At 47.6% G+C, this 24,146-nt stretch overlaps 1 protein-coding gene across 1 annotated transcript in view; it reads left to right on the top strand.

Annotated features, from left to right (window-relative positions):
* The window catches only part of ror2 (receptor tyrosine kinase-like orphan receptor 2), a 34,879-nt gene extending 13,620 nt beyond the window's left edge, over window positions 1-21,259 (top strand). The window contains exons 2-9 of the mRNA XM_056432748.1: window positions 2,384-2,464; window positions 9,067-9,354; window positions 9,553-9,583; window positions 15,246-15,367; window positions 15,447-15,761; window positions 16,383-16,637; window positions 17,421-17,626; window positions 18,503-21,259. Of these exons, the coding sequence (XP_056288723.1) occupies window positions 2,384-2,464; window positions 9,067-9,354; window positions 9,553-9,583; window positions 15,246-15,367; window positions 15,447-15,761; window positions 16,383-16,637; window positions 17,421-17,626; window positions 18,503-19,939 (2,735 nt within the window). The 3' untranslated portion in view covers window positions 19,940-21,259. The remainder of the gene's footprint in view (window positions 1-2,383; window positions 2,465-9,066; window positions 9,355-9,552; window positions 9,584-15,245; window positions 15,368-15,446; window positions 15,762-16,382; window positions 16,638-17,420; window positions 17,627-18,502) is intronic.
* The last annotated feature ends 2,887 nt before the right edge of the window (window positions 21,260-24,146 follow it).

Raw genomic sequence — 24,146 nt, 5'->3', positions numbered from 1 at the left:
CTCGCCTGCTAGCCGCCAGATGTTAAATAAACACTCGCGGAAAACTCCAGGAAAAGGTTGGGGGCCAGAAAATGTGGCGGGGTGGAGGATGGGCAGCGAGAGAGACAAAGGTTAGAGGCAACAGGACACACAGAAGGAAAGTGCTGAGGTGTGCCAGAGGGGCCTCCGCCGAGCCCCCGGTCGATGGAGGCCCGGCCTCTCGGCTCTCAAAGGGCTCTTTCATGGTGGAGGCAGCCGGCCGGAGGAATGCGGCGGCCGGCGGTCGCATTCAGGCCTCGGATGGAAAAGCGTCCCGCTGCCTCCCACCCCTCGTGTTCCAAGGCCGAGGATCCATCACCGCCACTGTCCTGTGCCTTCAGGGAGCTCAGCATCTTGTTTTTCTTTCAGTTCCCTCGGACTGTACCATGTTCTGGGCTCATGGGTAGAGGCGACGTACCGACACTGAAGTCACGTTTTGGTCTTACTACCCTGAGCAAAGTGTTCGAGGGAGCAGACGTCATCGTGGCGCTTATGTGGTAGCTGAAAGAAAGTCAGGTGCAATCATTATTTTCACCACTAGAGGCGTACATTTATTTCTATTAGTCTTTCCATCCCAGCGGCTGTAAAACTACTTGTTTAAATCATTAATTATATTAAAATAAGCTATTGACTCTTGATCCTGGTGGTCAGGAGAGAGAATGCAGCTTAAACACATGAAGCATAAACTTCTATACAACCAGAGGAGTCGCCCCCTGGTGGTTAGGAGGGAGAATGCAGCTTAAACACATGAAGCATATACTTCTATACAACCAGAGGAGTCGCCCCCTGGTGGTCAGGAGAGAAAATGCAGCTTTAACACATGAAGCATAGACTTCTATACAACCAGAGAGGTATGGCTATATTTGATTAAATGTAAATCTAGCTCATGTAAACCTCACTCTGTGGATTTTGCCTTTGGCAACGATAATAAGTCGGTCCGTGTGAAGTGACTTCCAATGAGGAGCAAGTGAAGCTCTTCAGCTCGGAGCTCAGTGGTTCTGAGGGTTTTATGAACCTGGAGCCGGATTCCAAAGCAGAACCAGGCTCAGCCCGTCTCTGGTGATCACACAACTTTATGGAAATGACAGTAAATCGGCCAATCCGTGAAACGTCCGCTTTAATGAGAGCATTTAGCTCCTCTCACATGCGCTCCGGAGAAAGATCTCTCTTTATAGTTCCCATTAAGTTTTGACATCTGGAGGCGATGTGAGCGGCGGGCGACGAGATCAAACGGAGACGAGCGCCGTGTTTTTGACGCTCGCATCCTTCACGCGTCCATAAACCGGAGGACTCGGATGTTTAGAAAACATCTGCGAGGGCGGTTAAAAGTTAGAGCCGCTTGACGTCTGGGAGGACGCCGCCCGCCACGTCCCGGCGGAGGAGGAGGATCCATCAGACAGGAAGCGGCGCTCCGGCCCGCTCGCCACGCAGGAGGCCGAGCGCGGCTCCTGGGAGGAATGCTGCGTGGCTTTTGTTCACGGCGAGTCCTCCGCACCAACGACCGGGCGCCACATCTGCAGAGCACATGCTCGGCATCAAGGGGGGGGGGGGGGGGCTGCGTCTGATGCTGATTAGCTCCCTGGGAGAGCCGGGCTCCGTCACACAGAGCAGACTATCCGTTACACTGCTGGTGAACAACAGTGTGTGTGTGTGTGTGTGTGTGTGTGTGTGTGTGTGTGTGTGTGTGTGTGTGTGTGTGTGTGTGTGTGTGTGTGTGTGTGTGTGTGTGTGTGTGTGTGTGTGTGTGTGTGCGTGCGTGTGCGTGCGGCCTCACAGGAGCCAGCCTGAAGGCCTCGCTATACGTCCAATAATCTAATAATCTGATCATTGGACTCTTTAAAGAAGACGAGGAGACTTAGTTTAGGAAAGGAAAAATATAAAAATACAACATCCAGCGTCAGAAACACGGCAGAGACAGAACGTCGCCCCTGATGTCACGAGAGGGGCAACCCGCGGCCCAGAATGCACTCTGATAATTATGATTTCATAGCGTTTAGTTTTAGTTTTTTCTTTTGTTTGAATCTGTAGATTACTGCCTGATAGTCTTATTATTGTCGTTTTTATGACAATAGCTCATAACCTAAATAAGTATATTTATTATTTTTTGAACGAAGGTTAAATGTTATTTCACAAGTTTCAAAAAGTTCCCCAATTTATTTTTAAATGCTCCTGGAGTTCAGTCAGTGGGGGAACTCTTATATTAATGACCTCCATGACCTTTCTAAGCCCCGCCCCTCAGAACAAACTCCATACCCGCCTGTAGAAGTGATTCCATGTGTGGTTCCTCTCCAACCCTTCAGGATTCTTTCGGATGAACTCTTCTTTGGGCTGTGTCTCTAACGCTGCTCTCTGGTTCCTCCTGCAGCGGCGCTCGGCCCGGCGGCGGCGGCGGCGGAGGCCGACGGCCTGGCGGAGGCTCAGAGTGGAGCGGCCCCCACAGCTGAAGGTGAGCTCAAAACTCCTCCTCGTGTTTACTGAGAAGTTCAAACTCATTTGTGTAATCTCTGAAACATCTCCAGGGCATATTTATTATACTTCAGCACCACAGGAATGTAAGCGTCCCGATTGGCTCTCTATCGCCCCCTGGAGGACCGACGAGTAAAGGGCCCGGGAGCATCGGGTTTAGGAGCGACAGAAGGGGGGGGGGGAGATGGGGTCAAGCACGAGGGTCGAATGGAGATCGGTGGCGGTCCGGGAGGCGCCGAGGAAGACGAGGGTCTCGATGATTATTCCATTAAATATCCCGTTTGGGCCGGATGATGTCGTGACGGGTGACGCTTTCAAGGACATCCCATTGTTGGATCCTTATCAGCTTCCCAGAAATAATCTCCCAGTTGTGTGGCATTATTTTTATCTTTGTCTTTTCCCGTAATTCAATGAAGGTTGTCACTACTCTGTGTATTGTGACTATCTAGCCGTGGGGTCAAGGGTCAAGCCAGGGTCAACGGATGTTCACTGTAGTGTACGGACACACACATCATGAAAGGGACCAACAACGCCGCCTGGGGCCTTGCACCCCAATAAATATATATATATTAGGACTGTGAAACGATTAAAATTTTAATCGGGTTAATCACAGGTTTTTGTGGATTAATCATGATTAATCACATATTACCGATATTCTCGGTATATTTTGTGAGAACATAGAGATTTATGACAAAAGACGGATATATACATTTATACATTCTTCTATACAATGGTGCTGCAACTCAGCAGTTATTTAGCAGTTTTCTTCCAAATGGAACATTAATACATCTTCATCCTAAACAGAATGTTTAACCCTCCTGTTACTTTTCGGGTCAATTTGACCCCATTCAATGTTTAATGTCGGTGTTCTTTGGGGTCAATTTGACCCCAGGCTGTTTTTCACTGTGTCAAACATAAGAAATATCAACTTTTTTATTTATTTAAAGGGCTATTTAGGTAGTCAACAAACAAACATAAAGTACCTCACACTTAAACTTGGGAAGCAATATTAATTCTAATAATTTTCTGGAGGTTTTAATTGCTGCGGTCAAATTGACCCCGAGGGTAAAATATGTGAGTAAATGTAAAGGTAACAGGAGGTTAAACAGAACATGTTTCTCTTGTTTGTCAACCATTAACTCCACCATGATACAATCTAAAGGCCTCTAGTCTTCCTCTAGCAGCTGCTGAGGCAAACTGACTGTGTGGGTTTTCTTCATGAACTGGGCCGTGATGAAAGGGATGGCGGGGACACCGCTGCAAAGCTGAAACCTCACCGGCCCGGACAGGTGGACAGATTGACAAGTGACTTTTTTTTGCTCGGTCCCGATGCGCGCGCACGGAGCTCTGTGGCGCGCGAGACGGACATCGATAAGTGTTAACGCAACGCGAAGAGACAGAAATGACATGCTGCTGTGGAGATACGATCAACAACAGACATTTAGTTTAATAAAAGAACAAAGACGTGCTCTAGAGAACATGTCAGGGGGCGGGCCAATCTCTTTAATGTCATGCGATCTATCGACACTACGCCGCGATCGACTGGCAGGTCGCGATCGACGTGTTGAGACCCTGATCTACAGGAAGTAAAAGTCGTAACAAGGTTTCCGGAGGTGAACCTGCGGAAGGATCATTACCGATGAACAGACCGTCTGCATGAGAGCGGACAGAGTTCAGATTGAAGTGGTGGATTGGAAGCTCATTTTGCAAGTGACTTTTTTTTCGTCCCGACGACCAACAACAGACGGATTGGAAGCTCATTCTGCGCATGCGTTAAATGCGTTAAAAAAAAACTAGTTAAACCTGTAATTGAATTAACTGAGTTAACGCGTTATTTTTCACAGCACTAATATATATATATACTAAAATACATAAATTCATTGTAAGGACACAGATTTGTTATTAGGCCAGAGACGTGTTTAGTATAATTAAAACAGAAGTTTAATACGGGAGATTTAAAACAAAACAATTAAAAGCCAAACACATGCAAAAAGAATTAACCTTAAACAAACACATGCAAAAAGAATTAACCTTAAACGAACATGCAAAAACAGAAACAAAATGTAATTAAAAAAAATTATTAGCAGCTCAATAAATAAAATGGTAACAGCAAAACAAAAGAAGTGGGACACACACACACTGGAGTCTGGTGTGTGTGTGTCCCGCAGTGTGTGTGGGTTGTCGGCCGTGTTCATCGTGTCTGCGGCTGGTTGATGATGTCATTCAGGAGCCGGTTACACACACACGACACACACTCTACACACACTCTACACACACTCTACACACACGACACACACACACTACACACACTCTACACACACGACACACACCGTCCTCCCATCTCCACGCTTTCAAACGTGGACCTCTGGTTTTAAGGAATATAGTTTTGAACCTCTTTAGTTCCGGTAATTACACGTCAGCTGATTTAGTGGATAGTGGCTTTTAAAAAGAGACGGCGGGCGGAGCAACAATAGACAACAACAACAACAACAACCATCAACACAACACAATTATACAAACGCTTAAAATGTGAGGAGAAGAAACAGTTAAAGATCTGAGGTGGATATGTTGAAGAATCTGAAGGCTGTGGTGGGGGGGGGGCGTGTGTGTGTGTGTGTGTGTGTGTGTGTGGGGGTAGTCAGCGTCCTCCTCTCTGACACCACCACCCAAGAATCCAGCTCAGAGCCGGCCCTCCTGATTCTGATCCAGCTCCTCTGAGTTCTCTTCAACAACAGATCTCATCTCAGATTACACAACACCCCATCAGGTTCACAATGCAGCCCCCCCCCCCCCATATAATGGTTCGCCCCATTTGCATGCAGGCCTCGCTCTGCAGGGCTGCGTTACATCGGGGGTCGGCTGTAGCTCAGCGGTGACCCGGGGTCGTCCTTCAGGCAGAGGACCGGCCGTTCGATCCCCGGCTGCGCTCTGTGACTGAGTCCTGCCGTAGCTCCTCCCACCAGGCTGTGATTGGGTGAATGATGTCATGGGGTGTTAAAGTGGTGGGAAGACTAGAAAGAGATCAACAAGGTCAGGTTTCATTGACCTTTTAAAGTAAAACACACACTGCTGTAGTAATACGCGTAAGTATACGAAAGTAATGTCCTCTTCTGACCACTAGTGGCCACTAGAGAGTCGTCAGACACGTTCAAGCCGCTCCGGATGCTTCCATCTTGTCCTCTTCCTGGAAGTCGGTCTGTAAATGAAGACGTTGTAATTAAAGAGCCGCTCGTCTGTGAGCTGGTTTCCATTCGCTAAACCCCAGAGCTGCTCCCAGTGCAGCTGGTATCAAGAGCCACTGGACGTGTGTGTGTGTGTGAGTGTGTGTGTGTGAGTGTGTGTGTGTGTGTGTGTGTGTGTGTGTGTGTGTGTGTGTGTGTGTGTGTGTGTCTCTGCACCCACACCATTCATTTTCATTTACTTGTCCAGTGATCTGCATCACAGAGGAGACACTAGATAACTGAGCTGTGTGTGGTCAACGTGATGCAGTGTGGCTACATGTTGCTACATTGTGGCTACATGTTGCTACATTGTGGCTACATTGTGGTTACCTTGTGGCTACATGTTGCTACATTGTGGCTACATTGTGGTTACCTTGTGGCTACATGTTGCTACGTTGTGGCTACATTGTGGCTACATTGTGGTTACCTTGTGGCTACATGTTGCTATGTTGTGGCTACATTGTGGTTACCTTGTGGCTACATGTTGCTACGTTGTGGCTACATTGTGGTTACCTTGTGGCTACATGTTGCTACATTGTGGCTACATTGTGGTTACCTTGTGGCTACATTGTGGTTACCTTGTGGCTACATGTTGCTACATTGTGGCTATATTGTGCCACATTGTGGCTACATGTTGCTACATTGTGGCTACATTGTGCTACCTTGTGGCTACATTGTGGTTACCTTGTGGCTACATGTTGCTACATTGTGGCTACATTGTGCTACCTTGTGGCTACATTGTGGTACCTTGTGGCTACATTGCTACATGGATCGTGAGCGGTAGTTTCGGAGCTATGATTACAGGGTTTTATGATTCTTTGTATATTATCTACGTATAGTACAACTCCTTTCAGACTTCCTGTATTAAGACTATTCTCTCTTTTCTCTTCCCTCTCCTCCTCTCCTTGCCTCCTCTCTCCTCTCATTCCATTTTGTTCGCCCGATGGGGAAACACTCGACCGACCGATTGTGTAGCGTCATCACTTCGCTCGCTGGCCTGATCCCAATCTACACACTCAGGGCTCAGACTCTGAGGCGCGGTCCCTGAAGGGGTCCTTGAGGGTTCAGCTCTGCCCGCTGTCGGGTCCTCACATGTTGAGTCCTTCATCAACACTTTCCCTAAAACACATACATTACACGCCTGGTTTCTTCTTCTCTTTTTATTGGACGGAAACAAATAAATAGATTATTTTAAGGTGACCTCTCGTCTCGTGAGTAAAAAATATCAAAATCAAAATCTACATTACATAACGTGGCACGACGGCAATGTGATACGTCCCCGTTGGTATTTCCAGCCCTCGCACTCCACCGTAAATCTCTGAGGGTCCGGGGTTTAAGGCCTTAAGGGGGACGTTGGGATGGGGCCACTCGCTCAGTAAATCAGGGACAGACTTCGGCCCTAATAGGGCCCAAAGTCTCCCAGATCCATCCTGGCGTCAGCTCTGCTATCAAAACACTCCGACCGGCTGAAGAGGACCGGAGCTGAGACCTCCGCAGACTCTGGTCTCTGGTTCGTCAACACCAGGAACTAAAGCCGCTGTCAGTCTATGTCTCACGGTCTCTAAGGGTCCAGGTCTTTAGGGTCCAGGTCTATAGGATCCAGGTCTTTAGGGTCCAGGTTTTAAGGGTCCAGGTTTTAAGGGTCCTGGTCTTTAGGGTCACGGTTTTAAGGGTCCAGGTCTTAAGGGTCCAGGTCATAAGGGTCCAGGTCTTTAGGGTCCAGGTCTTAAGGGTCCAGGTCATAAGGGTCCAGGTCATAAGGGTCCAGGTCTTTAGGGTCACGGTTTTAAGGGTCCAGGTCATAAGGGTCCAGGTCTTTAGGGTCCAGGTCTTAAGGGTCCAGGTCATAAGGGTCCAGGTCATAAGGGTCCAGGTCTTTAGGGTCCAGGTCTTAAGGGTCCAGGTCATAAGGGTCCAGGTCATAAGGGTCCAGGTCTTTAGGGTCCAGGTCTTTAGGGTCCAGGTCTTAAGCGTCCAGGTCTTTAGGGTCCAGGTCTTAAGCGTCCAGGTCTTTAGGGTCCAGGTCATAAGGGTCCATGTCTTTAGGGTCCAGGTCTTAGGGGTCCAGGTCATAAGGGTCCAGGTCTTTAGGGTCCAGGTCATAAGGGTCCAGGTCTTTAGGGTCACGGTTTTAAGGGTCCAGGTCTTTAGGGTCTAGGTCTATAGGATCCAGGTCTTTAGGGTCACGGTTTTAAGGGTCCAGGTCTTAATGGTCCAGGTCATAAGGGTCCAGGTCATAAGGGTCCAGGTCTTTAGGGTCACGGTTTTAAGGGTCCAGGTCTTAAGGGTCCAGGTCATAAGGGTCCAGGTCTTTAGGGTCCAGGTCTTAAGGGTCCAGGTCATAAGGGTCCAGGTCATAAGGGTCCAGGTCTTTAGGGTCCAGGTCATAAGGGTCCATGTCTTTAGGGTCCAGGTCTTAGGGGTCCAGGTCATAAGGGTCCAGGTCTTTAGAGTCCAGGTCATAAGCGTCCAGGTCTTTAGAGTCCAGGTCATAAGGGTCCAGGTCTTTAGGGTCCAGGTCTTTAGGGTCCAGAAACTCGGTTCTTACTTTTCAGCTTTCAGAGGATGTGATGACATGTCTGGTCCATCGGGGGGAGACCTCACCCACAATCCTTTGCAATCACAGCATGCTACCTGAGGAGCTAACTCCTAACTCTCTCCACTAGGGGTGCTATTTGACGTTAACTGTTAGCTTCTGGTGGGCAGAAGAGTCTCACTTCTAAATAACGGAGCTGGCGTACAGAGGTTACACTACGATGTGTTCAGGCTCAAATGTGATTGTGTAAAATGTAGTTTTTAGAAGGTGGATCATCAGAGATTAAGAATACATTTGTAAAAAGATAATGTGCAAATGGTCTTTGAGGACTTTACATGGGATGATGTTCTTTTTTTTAACGTAGTCTTGAATTTTTTAATGAGAATTATGTAATTTTAATGTCATTGACATGGACTACTCCCTCAATGAAGCGTGGTGGGTGTCCACATTGCACACGCCGTGTCCTCTCAGGGTTAACATGGCCGTCGATGACCTCACACACCGAGGGAACAGGTCTGCTTACAGCGACGCCGCTGTGGTGTAAACAGAGACGCTCGTCTTCTGTCCATCGGCGGTGTTTACGTTGAAGCAGACCTGGGCCTCTGTTGGTCTGCTGGCCCACCTTCAGGAACCTGGGGCCTCGTCGGAGAGTCAGTGAGATTGTTCTATTTTATTTAACCGATTCAACTGGAGAACCAAAGTTGGAGTTCAAGGTGGTGAACAGATACGATTGGACTGCAGGCCGAGCCCGATATCTGTGAAGCGGGGTCGAAGTAGCTGATGTTCGTGTGCTTCCGTTGACGCGCCCACTTTCTGCTCCTCAAGGTTACTTCCTGGAGTTCCAGGAGCGGGTCAACAACATCACCCACTTCCAGGGCCAGATGGCCATGCTGCACTGCAAGGTGACGGGGAACCCGCGGCCGACCATCCGCTGGCTGAAGAACGACGCCCCCGTGGTCCAGGAGCAGGGACGCATCACCATCCGGAAAACAGAGGCGGGGTCCAAGCTCCGGATCCAGGACCTGGACACCACGGACACGGGCTACTACCAGTGTGTCGCCTCCAACGCATTCAAGGTCATCTCGGCCACCGGCGTCCTGTACGTCAAGCTAGGTACGGTTCACCTGTATGACTCAGCCCGATCTTAAAGCTGCATTCTCTCTCCTGACCACCAGGGGGCGACGCCTCTGGTTGTATAGAAGTCTATAGAATGACTCTACTTCTCTAATGATGTCATCATTGAGTAAATGTTATACCTTTACATATTTATAGGATCTTAGTTTGTAATGTTGTCTTCATGTTGCCTCACAGGACAGATGCCCACCCGCAGCCCAGATGAGCCGTAAGTACACTCCAGAGTACCCTTTCCTTCTCCCTGACTCCTTCTCTCTGACTCCTTCTCCCTGACTCCTTCTCTCTGACTCCTTCTCTCTGACTCCTTCTCTCTGACTCCTTCTCCCCGACTCCTTCTCCCCGACTCCTTCTCTCTGACTCCTTCTCCCTGACTCCTTCTCCCTGACTCCTTCTCTCTGACTCCTTCTCTCTGGCTCCTTCTCCCTGACTCCTTCTCTCTGGCTCCTTCTCCCTGACTCCTTCTCCCTGACTCCTTCTCTCTGACTCCTTCTCTCTGACTCCTTCTCCCTGACTCCTTCTCTCTGGCTCCTTCTCCCTGACTCCTTCTCTCTGACTCCTTCTCTCTGGCTCCTTCTCCCTGACTCCTTCTCCCTGACTCCTTCTCTCTGACTCCTTCTCCCTGACTCCTTCTCTCTGGCTCCTTCTCCCTGACTCCTTCTCTCTGGCTCCTTCTCTTTGACTCCTCTTTTTTGACTCCTTCTCTCTGGCTCCTTCTCTCTGACTCCTTCTCCCCAACTCCTTCTCTCTGACTCCGTCTCTTTGACTCCTCTTTTTTGGCTCCTTCTCCCTGACTCCTTCTCTCTGACTCCTTCTCCCCGACTCCTTCTCTCTGACTCCTTCTCTTTTACTTCTCTTTTTTGACTCCTTCTCTCTGGCTCCTTCTCCCTGACTCATTCTCTATGTCTCCTTCTCTTTGACTCCTCTTTTTTGACTCCTTCTCTCTGACTCCTTCTCTCTAACTCCTTCTCTCTGACTCCTTCTCTCTAACTCCTTCTCTCTGACTCCTTCTCTCTAACTCCTTCTCTCTGACTCCTTCTCTCTGACTCCTTCTCCCTGACTCCTTCTATCTGACTCCTTCTCTTTCACTCCTTCTCCCTGACTCATTCTCTCTGACTCATTCTCTTTGACTCATTCTCTCTGACTCCTTCTCCCTGACTCCTTCTCCCTGACTCCTTCTCTCTGACTCCTTCTCTCTGACTCCTTCTCTTTGACTCATTCTCTCTGACTCCTTCTCTCTGACTCCTTCTCTCTGACTCCTTCTCTTTGACTCCTTCTCCCTGACTCCTTCTCTCTGACTCCTTCTCTTTGACTCCTTCTCCCTGACTCCTTCTCTCTGACTCCTTCTCTCTGACTCCTTCTCCCTGACTCCTTCTCTCTGACTCCTTCTCTTTGACTCCTTCTCCCTGACTCCTTCTCTCTGACTCCTTCTCTTTGACTCCTTCTCCCTGACTCCTTCTCTCTGACTCCTTCTCTCTGACTCCTTCTCCCTGACTCCTTCTCTTTGACTCCTTCTTGTAATGCACTTAGTCCAGAGCTCCGGGATTCATTCTACCATCTACTCTATTTTAAGGGTGCATGTGATGAGCGTGCTCGTCCACTAGGGATTCTGGAGCGGTTTGTTTTTAGGACTAGAACCATGCAGGCCGGTTCTGTGTGTGTGTGTGTGTGTGTGTGTGTGTGTGTGTGTGTGTGTGTGTGTGTGTGTGTGTGTGTGTGTGTGTGTGTGTGTGTGTGTGTGTGTGTGTGTGTGTGTGTGTGTGTGTGTGTGTGTGTGTGTGTGTGTGTGTGTGTGTGTGTGTGTGTGTGTGTGTTCTGGCTTCGAGCTCAGTTTGTTTTAGGGATTAAGACTCGGGTTCAGCCTGGGAGACTAAACCGAGCACAAACATGACTTCACTGTGACCGGAGCGGCGTCTGGTTTAAGCCGCTCGACAACTTCCTGTAGCAACACGGAGCAGCTGCTCCACAGGGAGTCTCCTCTCTGTGATTGACAGACTCCAGGAATAGGAATGATTAGTGGGAATATGAGAGATGTAAGAGAAATAAACTTCAAGTCTGAGCGTGTCAAAGTATAATCCGTCTGACTGAAGGCCAGAGCTTCATTTGTGTCGTGTTTCCTTTTTGTTTTTTCAATTCAAGTCAGTTTATTTTGTATGGCCCAAAATCACAAAATATCCTCAGAGGAGAGAGGTGCTCAGTGTATCCTAAAACTAGTAGATAGGTGCTCAGTGTATCCTAAGCGTCCCCCAGCAGCCTATCAGCCTATAGCAGCATCTCTAGGTCTGGACCAGGTGAACCTGGTTCAGGTCTAACTATAAGACCATCAAGAGGAAAGTCTTCAGTCTACATGAGGAGCTTGATACCTGAAGGCTCTGACTCCATCCTACTTTAGTGGGGTAATATGGTACTACAAGCTCTCTAGTGGGGTGATATGGTACTACAAGCTCTCTAGTGGGGCGATATGGTACTACAAGCTCTCTAGTGGGGTGATATGGTACTACAAGCTCTCTAGTGGGGTAATATGGTACTACAAGCTCTCTAGTCGGTAATATGGTACTACAAGCTCTCTAGTGGGGTGATATGGTACTACAAGTTCTCTAGTGGTGTAATATGATACTACAAGCTCTCTAGTGGGGTAATGTGGTACTACAAGCGCTCTAGTGGTGTAATATGTTACTACAAGCTCTCTAGTGGGGTAATATGGTACTACAAGCTATTTAGTGGGGTAATATGGTACTACAAGCTCTTTAGTGGGGTGATATGGTACTACAAGCTCTCTAGTGGGGTAATATGGTACTACAAGTTCTCTAGTGGTGTAATATGATACTACAAGCTCTCTAGTGGGGTAATGTGGTACTACAAGCTCTCTAGTGGTGTAATATGTTACTACAAGCTCTCTAGTGGGGTAATATGGTACTACAAGCTCTTTAGTGGGGTAATATGGTACTACAAGCTCTTTAGTGGGGTGATATGGTACTACAAGCTCTCTAGTGGGGTAATATGGTACTACAAGCTCTCTAGTGGGGTAATATGGTACTACAAGCTCTTTAGTGGGGTAATATGGTACTACAAGCTCTTTAGTGGGGTGATATGGTACTACAAGCTCTCTAGTGGGGTAATATGGCACTACAAGCTCTCTAGTGGGGTAATATGGTACTACAAGCTCTCTAGTGGGGTAATATGGGACAACAAGCTCTCTAGTGGAGTAATGTGGTACTACAAGCTCTCTAGTGGACTAACATGGTACTACAATCTCTCTAGTGGGGTAACATGGTACTACAAGCTCTCTAGTGGGTAACATGGTACTACAAGCCCTCTAGTGGGGTAACATGGTACTACAAGCACTGTACTACAAGCTCTCTAGTGCACTAACATGGTACTACAAGCCCTCTAGTAGTAGGGTAATGTAATTTTCAAGCTCTCTAGTGGGGTAACATGGGACTACAAGCTCTCTAGTGTGGTAATATGGTACTACAAGCTCTAGTGGGGTAACATGGTACTACAAGCTCTCTAGTGGGGTAATATGGTACTACAAGCTCTAGTGGGGTAACATGGTACTACAAGCTCTCTAGTGGGGTAATATGGTACTAGAAGCTCTCTAGTGGGGTGATATGGTACTACAAGCTCTCTAGTGGGGTAATATGGTACTACAAGCTCTCTAGTGGGGTAACATGGTACTACAAGCTCTCTAGTGGGGTAATATGGTACTAGAAGCTCTCTAGTGGGGTGATATGGTACTACAAGCTCTCTAGTGGGGTAATATGGTACTACAAGCCCTCTAGTGGGGTGATATGGTACTACAAGCTCTCTAGTGGAGTAATATGGTACTACAAGCTCTCTAGTGGGGTAATATGGCACTACAAGCCCTCTACTGGGGTGATATGGTACTACAAGATCTCTAGTGGGGTAATATGGTACTACAAGCCCTCTAGTGGCGTAATATGGTACTACAAGCTCTCTAGTGGGGTAATATGGTACTACAAGCCCTCTACTGGGGTAATATGGTACTACAAGCTCTCTAGTGGGGTAATATGGTACTACAAGATCTCTAGTGGGGTAATATGGTACTACAAGCCCTCTAGTGGCGTAATATGGTACTACAAGCTCTCTAGTGGGGTAACATGGTACTACAAGCTCTCTAGTGGGGTGATATGGTACTACAAGCTCTCTAGTGGACTAACATGGTACTACAAGCCCTCTAGTGGGGTGATATGGTACTACAAGCTCTCTAGTGGGGTAATGTGGTACTACAAGCTCTCTAGTGGGGTAATATGGTACTACAAGCTCTCTAGTGGGGTAATGTGGTACTACAAGCTCTCTAGTGGGGTAACATGGTACTACAAGCTCTCTAGTGGGGTAATGTGGTACTACAAGCTCTCTAGTGGGGTAATGTGGTACTACAAGCTCTCTAGTGGGGTAACATGGTACTACAAGCTCTCTAGTGGGGTAATGTGGTACTACACGCTCCTTGAGATATGATGATGCCTCAACAGTTAATGTTAGTGTAGCCCAGAGTCACACATTCCTTTACGGGGTTGTTGACGGTGGTGTTGGAGATCAGGGCAATACCATCTACAGAAACTATGTCATGAGATAATTGGTTCCAGATCTAGTAAAATAACTTCCGTGTTGTCGTAGTTTAACATCAGGAAGTTGCAGCTCATCCAGGCTTGAAGTTTAACAAAGTATTTACTTTTATAATCGCATAAATCAACTATTGACGGCACTCATTTGCTTTAAAGTTGTGAAATAGAAGACCTGGCCTGTGTGGTGACTGCACAATGCATGGTGTCTGTAGCGGGACACCAGAGGAGGTCATGATGGGGGGTCAGAGTCTGCATGGAGCCCCGGGGGGGGGGGGGGGGGTCTGGGCCATGTGGCCAGCAGAGAGCGACAGGAAACCACTTCCTCCCCGCCGCCATCACACTTTACAATCCAGCCACTGTGAGTGAGTTACTGGAGGACCGGCCGGAGACAATCGGGGGATTCAGATCCTCAGGTGACCAGGAGACATCCTGTCCACGGCTCAGAGACCCTCTTCTGGTGGGGGGCTGGACCTTAACGGGCTCTTTGTGCTCCAAGCCGTTGGTTTAATGTTCTCACTTCTTTTCTCTCGTTGCCGTGAAATGTGTCCAAAGAGGTTCACGTTCAGAATCATTCGGTCTCTTTCCTGTGATTACTGGTGGATGACCTTTGACCTCCTCCTAGTCAGTGTGTATGCGTGTGTGTGTGTGTGGGCGTGTATGTGTGTGCGTGGGAGTGTGAGTGTGTGCGTGTCTGTGAGTGTGTGTGTGTGAGTGTGTGTGTGTGAGTGTATGCATGTGAGTGTGTGTGTGTATGCGTGTGAGTGTGTGTGTGTGTGTGAGTGTATGTGAGTGTATGTGAGTGTGTGCGTGTCTGTGAGTCTGTGAGTGTGTGTGTGAGTGTATGTGTGTGAGTGTGTGTATGTGTGTGTGAGTGTGTGTGTGAGTGTATGTGAGTGTGTGTTGTAGGTGAGCTGCAGCCGTGCATGATCAATATTAATATGGCTTGTTTATTGCAGTTAAAGCTTCACGTGGTTCTTTCATAAAAAGAAGGCTGGTTGTCTTATTGGTCGACCTGCTAGACACCCCCCCCCCACACACACACACACTCACCTAGAGTACAGGAAAATAAATACATTAAAAAACATTTCTGAGACATGTCTAGTTACTCATCAGCCAACGTGACATGTTTCTATAATAAACTGAAATCAGCCGATGGTATTTCATCTCGTATCGGGTCACAGAGCGATCGTTGTCGTTGTAAGCTGTTTATTTACCTCCGACATGAACCTTCTTCATTCTCTCTCTTTCTTTCCAAGTGCTTGAAGAAGAATTGATCTTCCTCCTCAGGTCTCTGGAGAAAGGATTCTGCCAGCCGTACCGCGGCATCGCCTGCGCCCGCTTCATCGCCAACCAGAGCATCTACGTGGAGTCTCTGCAGATGCAGGGCGAGAGCGAGAACCGCATCACAGGTGAGGGCGTCGCCCGCCCCCCCGAGTCGACCTATCGACCTGTCGGCTCACACGCGTGTCTCTGCTTCCTCCGCCCTAGCCGCCTTCACCATGATCGGCACCTCCACCCACCTGTCGGACCAGTGCTCCAGCTTCGCCATCCCGTCCTTCTGCTACTACGTGTTCCCGCTGTGCGACGAGGGCTCCCGGGCGCCGCGGCGCCGCCAGCTGTGCCGGGACGAGTGCGAGGCGCTGGAGAACGACCTGTGCCACGCCGAGTACGGCATCGCGCGCTCCAACCCCATGATCCTCATGCAGCTGGAGCTGCCCAGCTGCCATCTGCTGCCGCAGCCCGGCACGCCCGACTCCGCCTCCTGCATGAGGATCGGGGTGCCGCCGGAGAAACTGGGTCCATGTAGGTGGAACCTGCTCCCGGTCTTCATGCTAAGCTAGGCTAACCACGCCTCTGTGCAGACAGGCACTCTTTTCATTTCACTTTCAGGAACTCAATATTAACGCGTTCCATTCAGTCATCGTTTATATTTTGTTAGCTTAGCATAAAGACTGGAAGCAGGTTAGCTGCATCCAGTCTTTATGCTAAGCTAGGCTAACCACGCCCTGACTCTCTGTGCAGACATGCAGTCTTTATATTTTACTTTCAGAAACTAAATATTAACGACTTCCATTCAAAGTCATCATTTATTTGGTGTTAGCTTAGCATAAAGACTGGAAGCAGGTAAGCTGCGTCCAGTCTTTATGCTAAGCTAGGCTAACTACGCCCTGACTCTAGTAGTGCGTAGTTAGTCCAGTCTTTATGCTAAGCTAAGCTAACTACGCCCTGACTCTAGTAGGGCGTAGTTAGTCCAGTCTTTATGCTAAGCTAGGCTAACTGACTCCAGCTCTGTGCAGAACACACTGACATGCAGTCTTTTCATGTCACTTTCAGGAATAAAATATCGACGTGTTGCATTCAAAGTCATCCTCCGTTGTTGTTGTTGTTAGCTTAGCATAATTTAGCCCCGTCTCCGCCCAACAGACTCGCCCATGGACCACAGCTGCTACAACGGCAGCGGGGCCGACTACCGCGGCACGCTGAGCGTCACGGCGTCGGGCCACCACTGCCAGCCGTGGAGCTCCCAGTACCCCCACAGCCACCACCTGTCCCAGCACTACCCCGAGCTCTGGGGCAGCCACAACTTCTGCCGGAACCCCGGGGGCCAGGTGGAGGGGCCCTGGTGCTTCACGCTGGACCCCCAGGTCCGGATGGACCTGTGTGACATCCAGCCCTGCCGTGAGTACCGGATGAGTGATGTCTGCACACAGAACCATAAAGGTTCTTAAAGGGTTCTTTAAGAGGCTTTGTGGTTCTACGAAGAACCATCGCCTACTGGAGAACCATTCTTTCTATTTGAGACACCTTTATAGGTTATTTGAAGAACTCTTTAAGGAAATGGTTCTTTAGAGAACCCTGGTTTGAAAGGTTCTTTGTGGAACCAGAAATGGTGCCTTAAAGAACCATGTTTTGAAGGTTCTTTGAGACACCTTTATTGGTTCTTGAAAGAACTTTTTAAGGACATGGTTCTTAAAGAACCCTGATTTGAAAGTTTCTTTGTGGAACCAGAAATGGTTCTTCTATGGCATCACTCTGAAGAACCATGTCCGGTTCCAGATGCTCCTCCATGGTTCTGCGTGTTCTATGTTTGAGTGTGGAGGCGAACGAAAGGCTAGAAACTCTCCAGTGAACAAGAGAATTATAAAGACAAGAAATAACCATTGACATCTCTCGACTCTTTTTATTAATATGTATTATTATTATATATTTTCTCCATTGAATGTTATATTTGACACTGAACTAGTTCATCTTTATCTCAGTGATTGAGTCCAAATGAGCAGAACACATCACGATGAGCCTGAACTTCTGTGGGTCAGGATGTCCGGCCCCCTAAACTCTCCAGGGCGTCCCTCCTCGGGCCTAGCCCCCCCTCTCTGACTCCTCCGTACGCCCCTGGCTATAATGAACGGTGCCGCCGGTACCAGAGGACTAGTTCCCATCCTGTGGTCCTGCCGTCCCCAGAGGCCCCGAGCAGCCCCAGGAAGGAGATCCTCTTCATCCTGATCCCGGCCATCGCCATCCCGCTCGTCATCGCCTGCCTCTTCTTCCTCGTCTGCATGTGTCGCAACAAGCAGAAGGACTCGAGCGACACGGCGCCGCGCGGCCCGCTGGGCGGCTCGGCCAACCAGGACATGGAGCTGTCGCTCCTCAGCCAGCAGAAACACCAGGTACCACACACACACACACACACACACACACACGCACGCACGCACGCACACACACACACACACACACACACACACACACACACACGCACGCACGCACACACACACATACACACACACACACACACACACACACACACACACACACACACATCATAGCCTCTTCATTCTTTTTAATGCATAGTAAAAAGGGAACTTGCACCATTATATGTTCAAATGATGAAGTATTTTAAGCTAGATAAGAACTCAGAGGCTTATGGCTCGTATTACTTACTTTTAATGTTTTTTATTACTTACTTTAAAAGTTTTTCATTACTTGTTTGAATGTTTTTTATTACCTATCTTTAATGTGCTGTACTGTAGCTTCGCATTGTGTGTATTTTGTGTTCTTCTTACCACATATACTGTTGAAGTGCGTCTTACCCTGTACTGTTTGTTATTGTTTTATGCTTGTTATTGTTTTATGTTTATTATTTTGTTATGTTTGTTATAGTTTTATGTTTATTATGGTCTGTCACAGGACTACAGATGCAAATTAGCTGTGTAGCTACAATCTGGTTGGGAGCATCCAATGGAGACATTTATGTTTTAACTGCACACGATACATTTTAAATAAAGATAATAATAAAAGCGCCACTCTTTAAAATGGGGCTAACGGAGAATGTGTTCATGGTGTGTTATCACAGTATTCCATATGCAGTGTTTTGGTCAAGATCAAACATCTGTTACTCAAACTCAGAGAGAGAGAGAGAGAGAGAGAGAGAGAGAGAGAGAGAGAGAGAGAGAGAGAGAGAGAGAGAGAGAGAGAGAGAGAGAGAGAGAGAGAGAGAGAGAGAGACTGTGTTGACATGCATGGTCTTGGTTGCCCTGTGGCTGCAGGCCAAGCTGCGGGAGATCAACATGTCGGCGGTGCGCTTCATGGAGGAGCTCGGCGAGGACCGGTTCGGCAAAGTCTACAAGGGCCACATGTACGGCACGGCGCCCGGCGAGCAGACCCAGGTGGTGGCCATCAAAATGCTGAAGGACAAGGTCGACGCCCCGCTCTGCGACGACTTCCGCCACGAAGCCGCGGTGCGCGGCCACATCCAGCACCAGAACGTGGTGTGTCTGCTGGGCTCCGTCACCAAGGAGCAGCCCATGAGCATGATCTTCTCCTACTCCAGCCTCGGGGACCTCCACGAGTACCTGGTGATGCGCTCCCCCAACTCGGACGTCGGCAGCTCGGACGACGGCAAGACGGTCAAGTCCACGCTGGAGCAGGCGGACTTCCTCCACGTCATCACCCAGGTGGCCGCGGGGATGGAGTACCTCTGCAGCCAGCAGCTGGTCCACAAAGACCTCGCCGCCCGCAACATTCTGGTCTTCGACAAGCTGAGCGTGAAGATCCTGGACCTGGGCCTGTTCAGAGACGTGTACTCGGCCGACTACTACAACCTGGTGGGCGCCAGCCCCTTCCCCATTCGCTGGATGTCCCCGGAGGCCGTCATGTACGGCAAACTCTCCACCGACTCCGACATCTGGTCCTACGGCGTCCTGCTGTGGGAGACCTTCAGCTACGGCCTGCAGCCGTACTGCGGCTACTCCAACCAGGACGTGATCGAGATGCTGCGCGGCCACCAGCTGCTGTCCTGTCCGGACGACTGCCCGTCCTGGATCTACACCCTCATGCTGGAGTGCTGGAGCGAGTTCCCGGCGCGGCGGCCGCGCTTCAAGGACATCCACTCGCGCCTGCGCTCCTGGGAAAGCCTGTCCAACTACAACAGCTCGGCCCAGACGTCCGGCACCAGCAACACCACCCAGACCAGCTCCCTGAGCACCAGCCCCGTGAGCAACCTCAGCATGAGCGCCGCCAGCGCGTCTCGCTACGCCAGCCCCAAGAAGAGCCTGCCCTTCCACCAGCCCCAGTTCCTGAAGGGCCCGATGCACCGGCCCATGGTGCCGCAGCAGCTCTACATCCCCGTCAACGGGTACCACCCCATGCCGGCGTACCCCTACCTCCAGAACTTTTACCCCATGCAGATGCCCATGCCGATTGCCCACCAGCAGATGCACCACCCGCCGCAGATGGTGGCCAAAGCCGGCTCTCACCACAGCGGCAGCGGATCCACGTCGACGGGCTACGTCACCACGGCGCCGTCCAACACCTCCGTCACGGAGCGAGCGGCGCTGCTCAGCGAGGACTCCAAGACCCACGACGAGGACTCGGCCGACAGGCCCGACCAGAACAAGGACCTGTTAGTGCCTGAAACGGAACTGCTAGGGGACGGCGACCCGCCCCAGACGGAGGAGCTGGGCCTCCACCTGTCGGACTCTTAGGGCTCCGCCCGGGGCCAGGGGGGCGGAGTCTCTCTGGGCTGGCCAGCATGTCGTGAGCCGTGTTGAGGGGGCGGGATGCTCCGGGAGGTTCTGGATGGCGCTGCCACAGATTTGAATGTCATGTTTGGACCTCTCAGAGTCCGCCGACTGCTTCCAGACCTCCGCTGTCCTCCTTCTCTTCTCCTTCTCTTCTCTTCTCCTTCTCCTCTCCATCTCTTCTCCTTCTCTTCTCCTTCTCTTCTCCTTCTCTTCTTGCCGTTGCTGTGCAACACAAAACATTTCCTCATCCACGAGAACTTCTGAGGTAGTTTGATGAGAGTTCCCTTCAGGCCGTTCAGTGGGAGGAGCCAACACTTCCATGGGAGGAGCCAACGCTTCAGTGGGAGGAGCCAATGCAACAACACCTCGGATAACACCAGAACCTTCTGCTTGTCCAGAATATAGTGATACAGTCCCTTCTTCTTCTTCTTCTTCATCTTCTTCATCTTCTCCTTCTTCTTCGTCATTTCCTTCTTGATCTTCTTCTTCATCTTCTTCTTATTTTTCTTCATCATCATCATCTTCTTCCTCATCTCCTTCTTCTTCATCTTCTCCTTCTCCTTCTTCATCTTCTTCATCTTCATCTTCTTCATCTGCCCCCCTCCTGCAGTGCCGTTGTGTTTACTTTGAGACCGACTCTACTGGATCTGAACCCAGATGTCGTCAGTAGAATCTTTCTGGTGCTTGTTTTGAGGTTCTTCTCCTCTGGATTGATGGATTGGTGGATTGATGGATTGATCGATTGTGAAAGCCTCAATCAAAGATCAATAGATCAATATGATGAATACTTATGCTGTAGGAGTTAATAGTAATTATACTCACTGGCAAAAACCAAGAATGAGACCCGAGAACCTCTTTAAACCAACGTGTCTCCACGGCGTTGACCTCTGAACTCTGATCACCAAACTCTGCAGACTTTTATAATGATGTACTGTTTGATTATATTTGTTTATAGTTTTTTACTTTTTGGTGAAGATTCCTCCGCCTGATGTTAGTACAATGTCCTCTCCACCACATGTTTGCTTTGTTTAGGTAGATGTTTTTTGCTTTCCATATAATGTTTACATCCATCTAGTGAAGAAGACAATAAATAAAACCAGAGCAATAAAATAGAGTATTTCTCCTGGATAAGAGGAGAACGTGGATTATAATGTGTCATTGCATGTGCAGATCGTCTAATATATGGTACACTGCACAGTCAAGTTACATTAGGCCAACACATATACTTTGTACTGAAGAAATACTTGTATTGCTAATCCTAATAAAATAATGTAAACATCACGTACTGATGACCTCGTTGATGACCTCATGTTTTAATGTGGAGGACGTCGCTCTGAGTGTTCCCGTTGTTCTGTTTAAAGCTGGACTTCCATACATGTGTGAACGGACATGCATGTTAGTGCAGTCAGACATAATCTCATGAAACAAAATAAACACGTGTCAGATGACCCTCGCGTGCACTGAGCATGTGCAGAAGCAGAGGGTCAGGGGCGATAACGCCGCTAATTGATGCAAAGCGCTTGAACAATAGCTTTTCCTCCTGTGCATGTTGTCAGTAGCTTTATTAAATTATGAATTTAACCGACCACCAGGCCCCGTTGTGTTTAAAAAGGTGAGCTGTAAAATTATGAGCTGACCGCTACTTCCCCCTAGTGGCCGACTGCACTACTACACACAGTGTGAGGACCCACCGGGGCCCCTGGTATTTAAACAATTATATATATATATATATATATATATGCATATTCAATTCAATTCAATTCAGTTTATTTGTATAGCCCAATTTCACAAATTACAAATTTGTCTCGGAGTGCTTTACAATCTGTACACATAGACATCCTAGACATCCCTGCCCCAAAACCTCACATCGGACCAGGAAAAACTCCCAAATAACCCTTCAGGGGGAAAAAAGGGAAGAAACCTGGAGGAGAGCAACAGAGGAGGATCCCTCTCCAGGATGGACAGATGCAATAGATGTAATGTGTACAGAAGGACAGATTATGTATATATGCGTATATATGTATATATATATATGCATATATGTATATACAGGACTGTCTCAGAAAATTAGAATATTGTGATGAAGTTCTTTATTTTCTGTAATGCAATTTAAAAAACAAAAATGTCATGCATTCTGGATTCATTACAAATCAACTGAAATATTGCAAGCCTTTTATTCTGATTTATTGTTGATTATGGCTTACAGCTTAAGAAAACTCAAATATCCTATCTCTAAATATTAGAATATCATGAAAAAGTATACTAGTAGGGTATTAAACAAATCACTTGAATTGTCTAACTTGAAACACCTGCAAGGGTTTCCTGAGCCTTGACAAACACTCAGCTGTTATAAATCTTTTTTTTTACTTGGTCTGAGGAAATATTAAAATTTTATGAGATAGGATTTTAGAGTTTTCTTAAGCTGTAAGCCATAATCAGCAATATTAAAAGAATAAAAGGCTTGCAATATTTCAGTTGATTTGTAATGAATCCAGAATGCATGACATTTTTGTTTTTTTAATTGCATTACAGAAAATAAAGAACTTTATCACAATATTCGAATTTTCTGAGACAGTCCTGTATGCGTATATATGTATATATATGTATATATATGCGTATATATGTATATGTATATATGTATATATACGCATATATATGTATATATGTATATATATCTGTGTATATATATATATATGTATATATACGCATATACATATATATGTATATATATCTGTGTGTATATATGTATATATATGTATATATAGATATATGTATGTATATATACATATATGTGTATAAATATGTGTATATATACAGATATATATATATATGGTCCATAAACTGAGACAGCAGTTGTGTATGTAGATGTTTTATTCCCTTCTCTGGTTATTATTAATGCATTCGATGATAGCTTTGAGTCGTGGTTCGGCTTCAGTCTCAAGGGACGAGGATCACACGGAGTCTGAAGGACCTTCAGCATCTGGATGGATTCTGTATGACTGGATGAAATATTGAACCTCCTTATTGAAAACCAGATCTGGAGGGGTTCAGACCGGAGCTCCTCTGTCGCCGTGGAGCAGGAGCTCCTCGCCGTGAGAAGCCTGGCGTAACACGTCTGGGAAAGACGCGTCAATAACGCAGAAGTATACCAATGTATGAGAGTCGACAAAGGAACATTTTTTATCTTGACATATAAATTGAGTTTCCAGATGCGTTGACTTTGTGTGGATATAATCATATATATAATATTATATATATATATATATATATATATATATATAATATATATACGTGGGGCTGCCAGTTCATGAGGAACAGTGAGTACTAAACAGCCTGAAGCGACTCAACGTGTCTGCATAACGTATTCACTTTGACATTATCCAGTTCTATCGATTCATTTAATTTAAACAAAGGTTCTTTGTGGAACCATAAATGGTGCCTTATAGAACCATGTTTAAAGGTTCTTTGAAGAACTCTTTAAGGAAATGGTTCTTTAAAGAACCCTGGTCTGAAAGGTTCTTTAAAGAACCAGAAATGGTGCCTTCAAGAGCCATGTTTAGAAGGTTTTTTGAGACACCTTTTATTGAAGAACTCTTTTAGGAAATGATTATCTAAAGAACCCTGGTTTGAAAGGTTCTTTGTGGAACCAGAAATGGTTCTTCTGTGGCATCACTCTGAAGAACCATTTTCAGTTCCAGATGGAACCTGACTTTACCTGAATTATTTCTACTGAGTCACACCTTGTGTAAACACAGACGGAAGCTGGTGTAAGAGTTCCTCCACTTCCTCTGGCAAAAACATCTGCCGGTCGTTTCTCAGGGCCAGTTGATGGAGGAATAATCTAAAGGAACCCTCCGGTTCTCCGGCTTGTGTCCACATATGATCATCAGGCCCATCGATGCAGCGGATCACATCTCATCTTCTGTTGCTGTTTTATAATCAGGAGAATGTAATCTGATGCTTTACTTTTACTTTTAGGTTCATGATGTTTCTAACAGGTCATTTCAGTCATTTTACTGGATGACATGTTTTTAAAGTTACCTTCCAAATCATTTGGGATATTTATAATTATAATAATAGGGCAATAGGAGCAGTTGAGAGTTCAATGACCCTGCATGTCTTTGGACTGTGGGAGTAAGCCGGAGAACCCGGACTCAACCCACGCTGA

This window comes from Pseudoliparis swirei, chromosome 15 (genome assembly GCF_029220125.1).
Source record: "Pseudoliparis swirei isolate HS2019 ecotype Mariana Trench chromosome 15, NWPU_hadal_v1, whole genome shotgun sequence".
NCBI lineage: Eukaryota > Metazoa > Chordata > Actinopteri > Perciformes > Liparidae > Pseudoliparis > Pseudoliparis swirei.
Note: the sequence above shows the minus strand (reverse complement) of the source record. Positions and strands in the feature narration are given on the sequence as shown.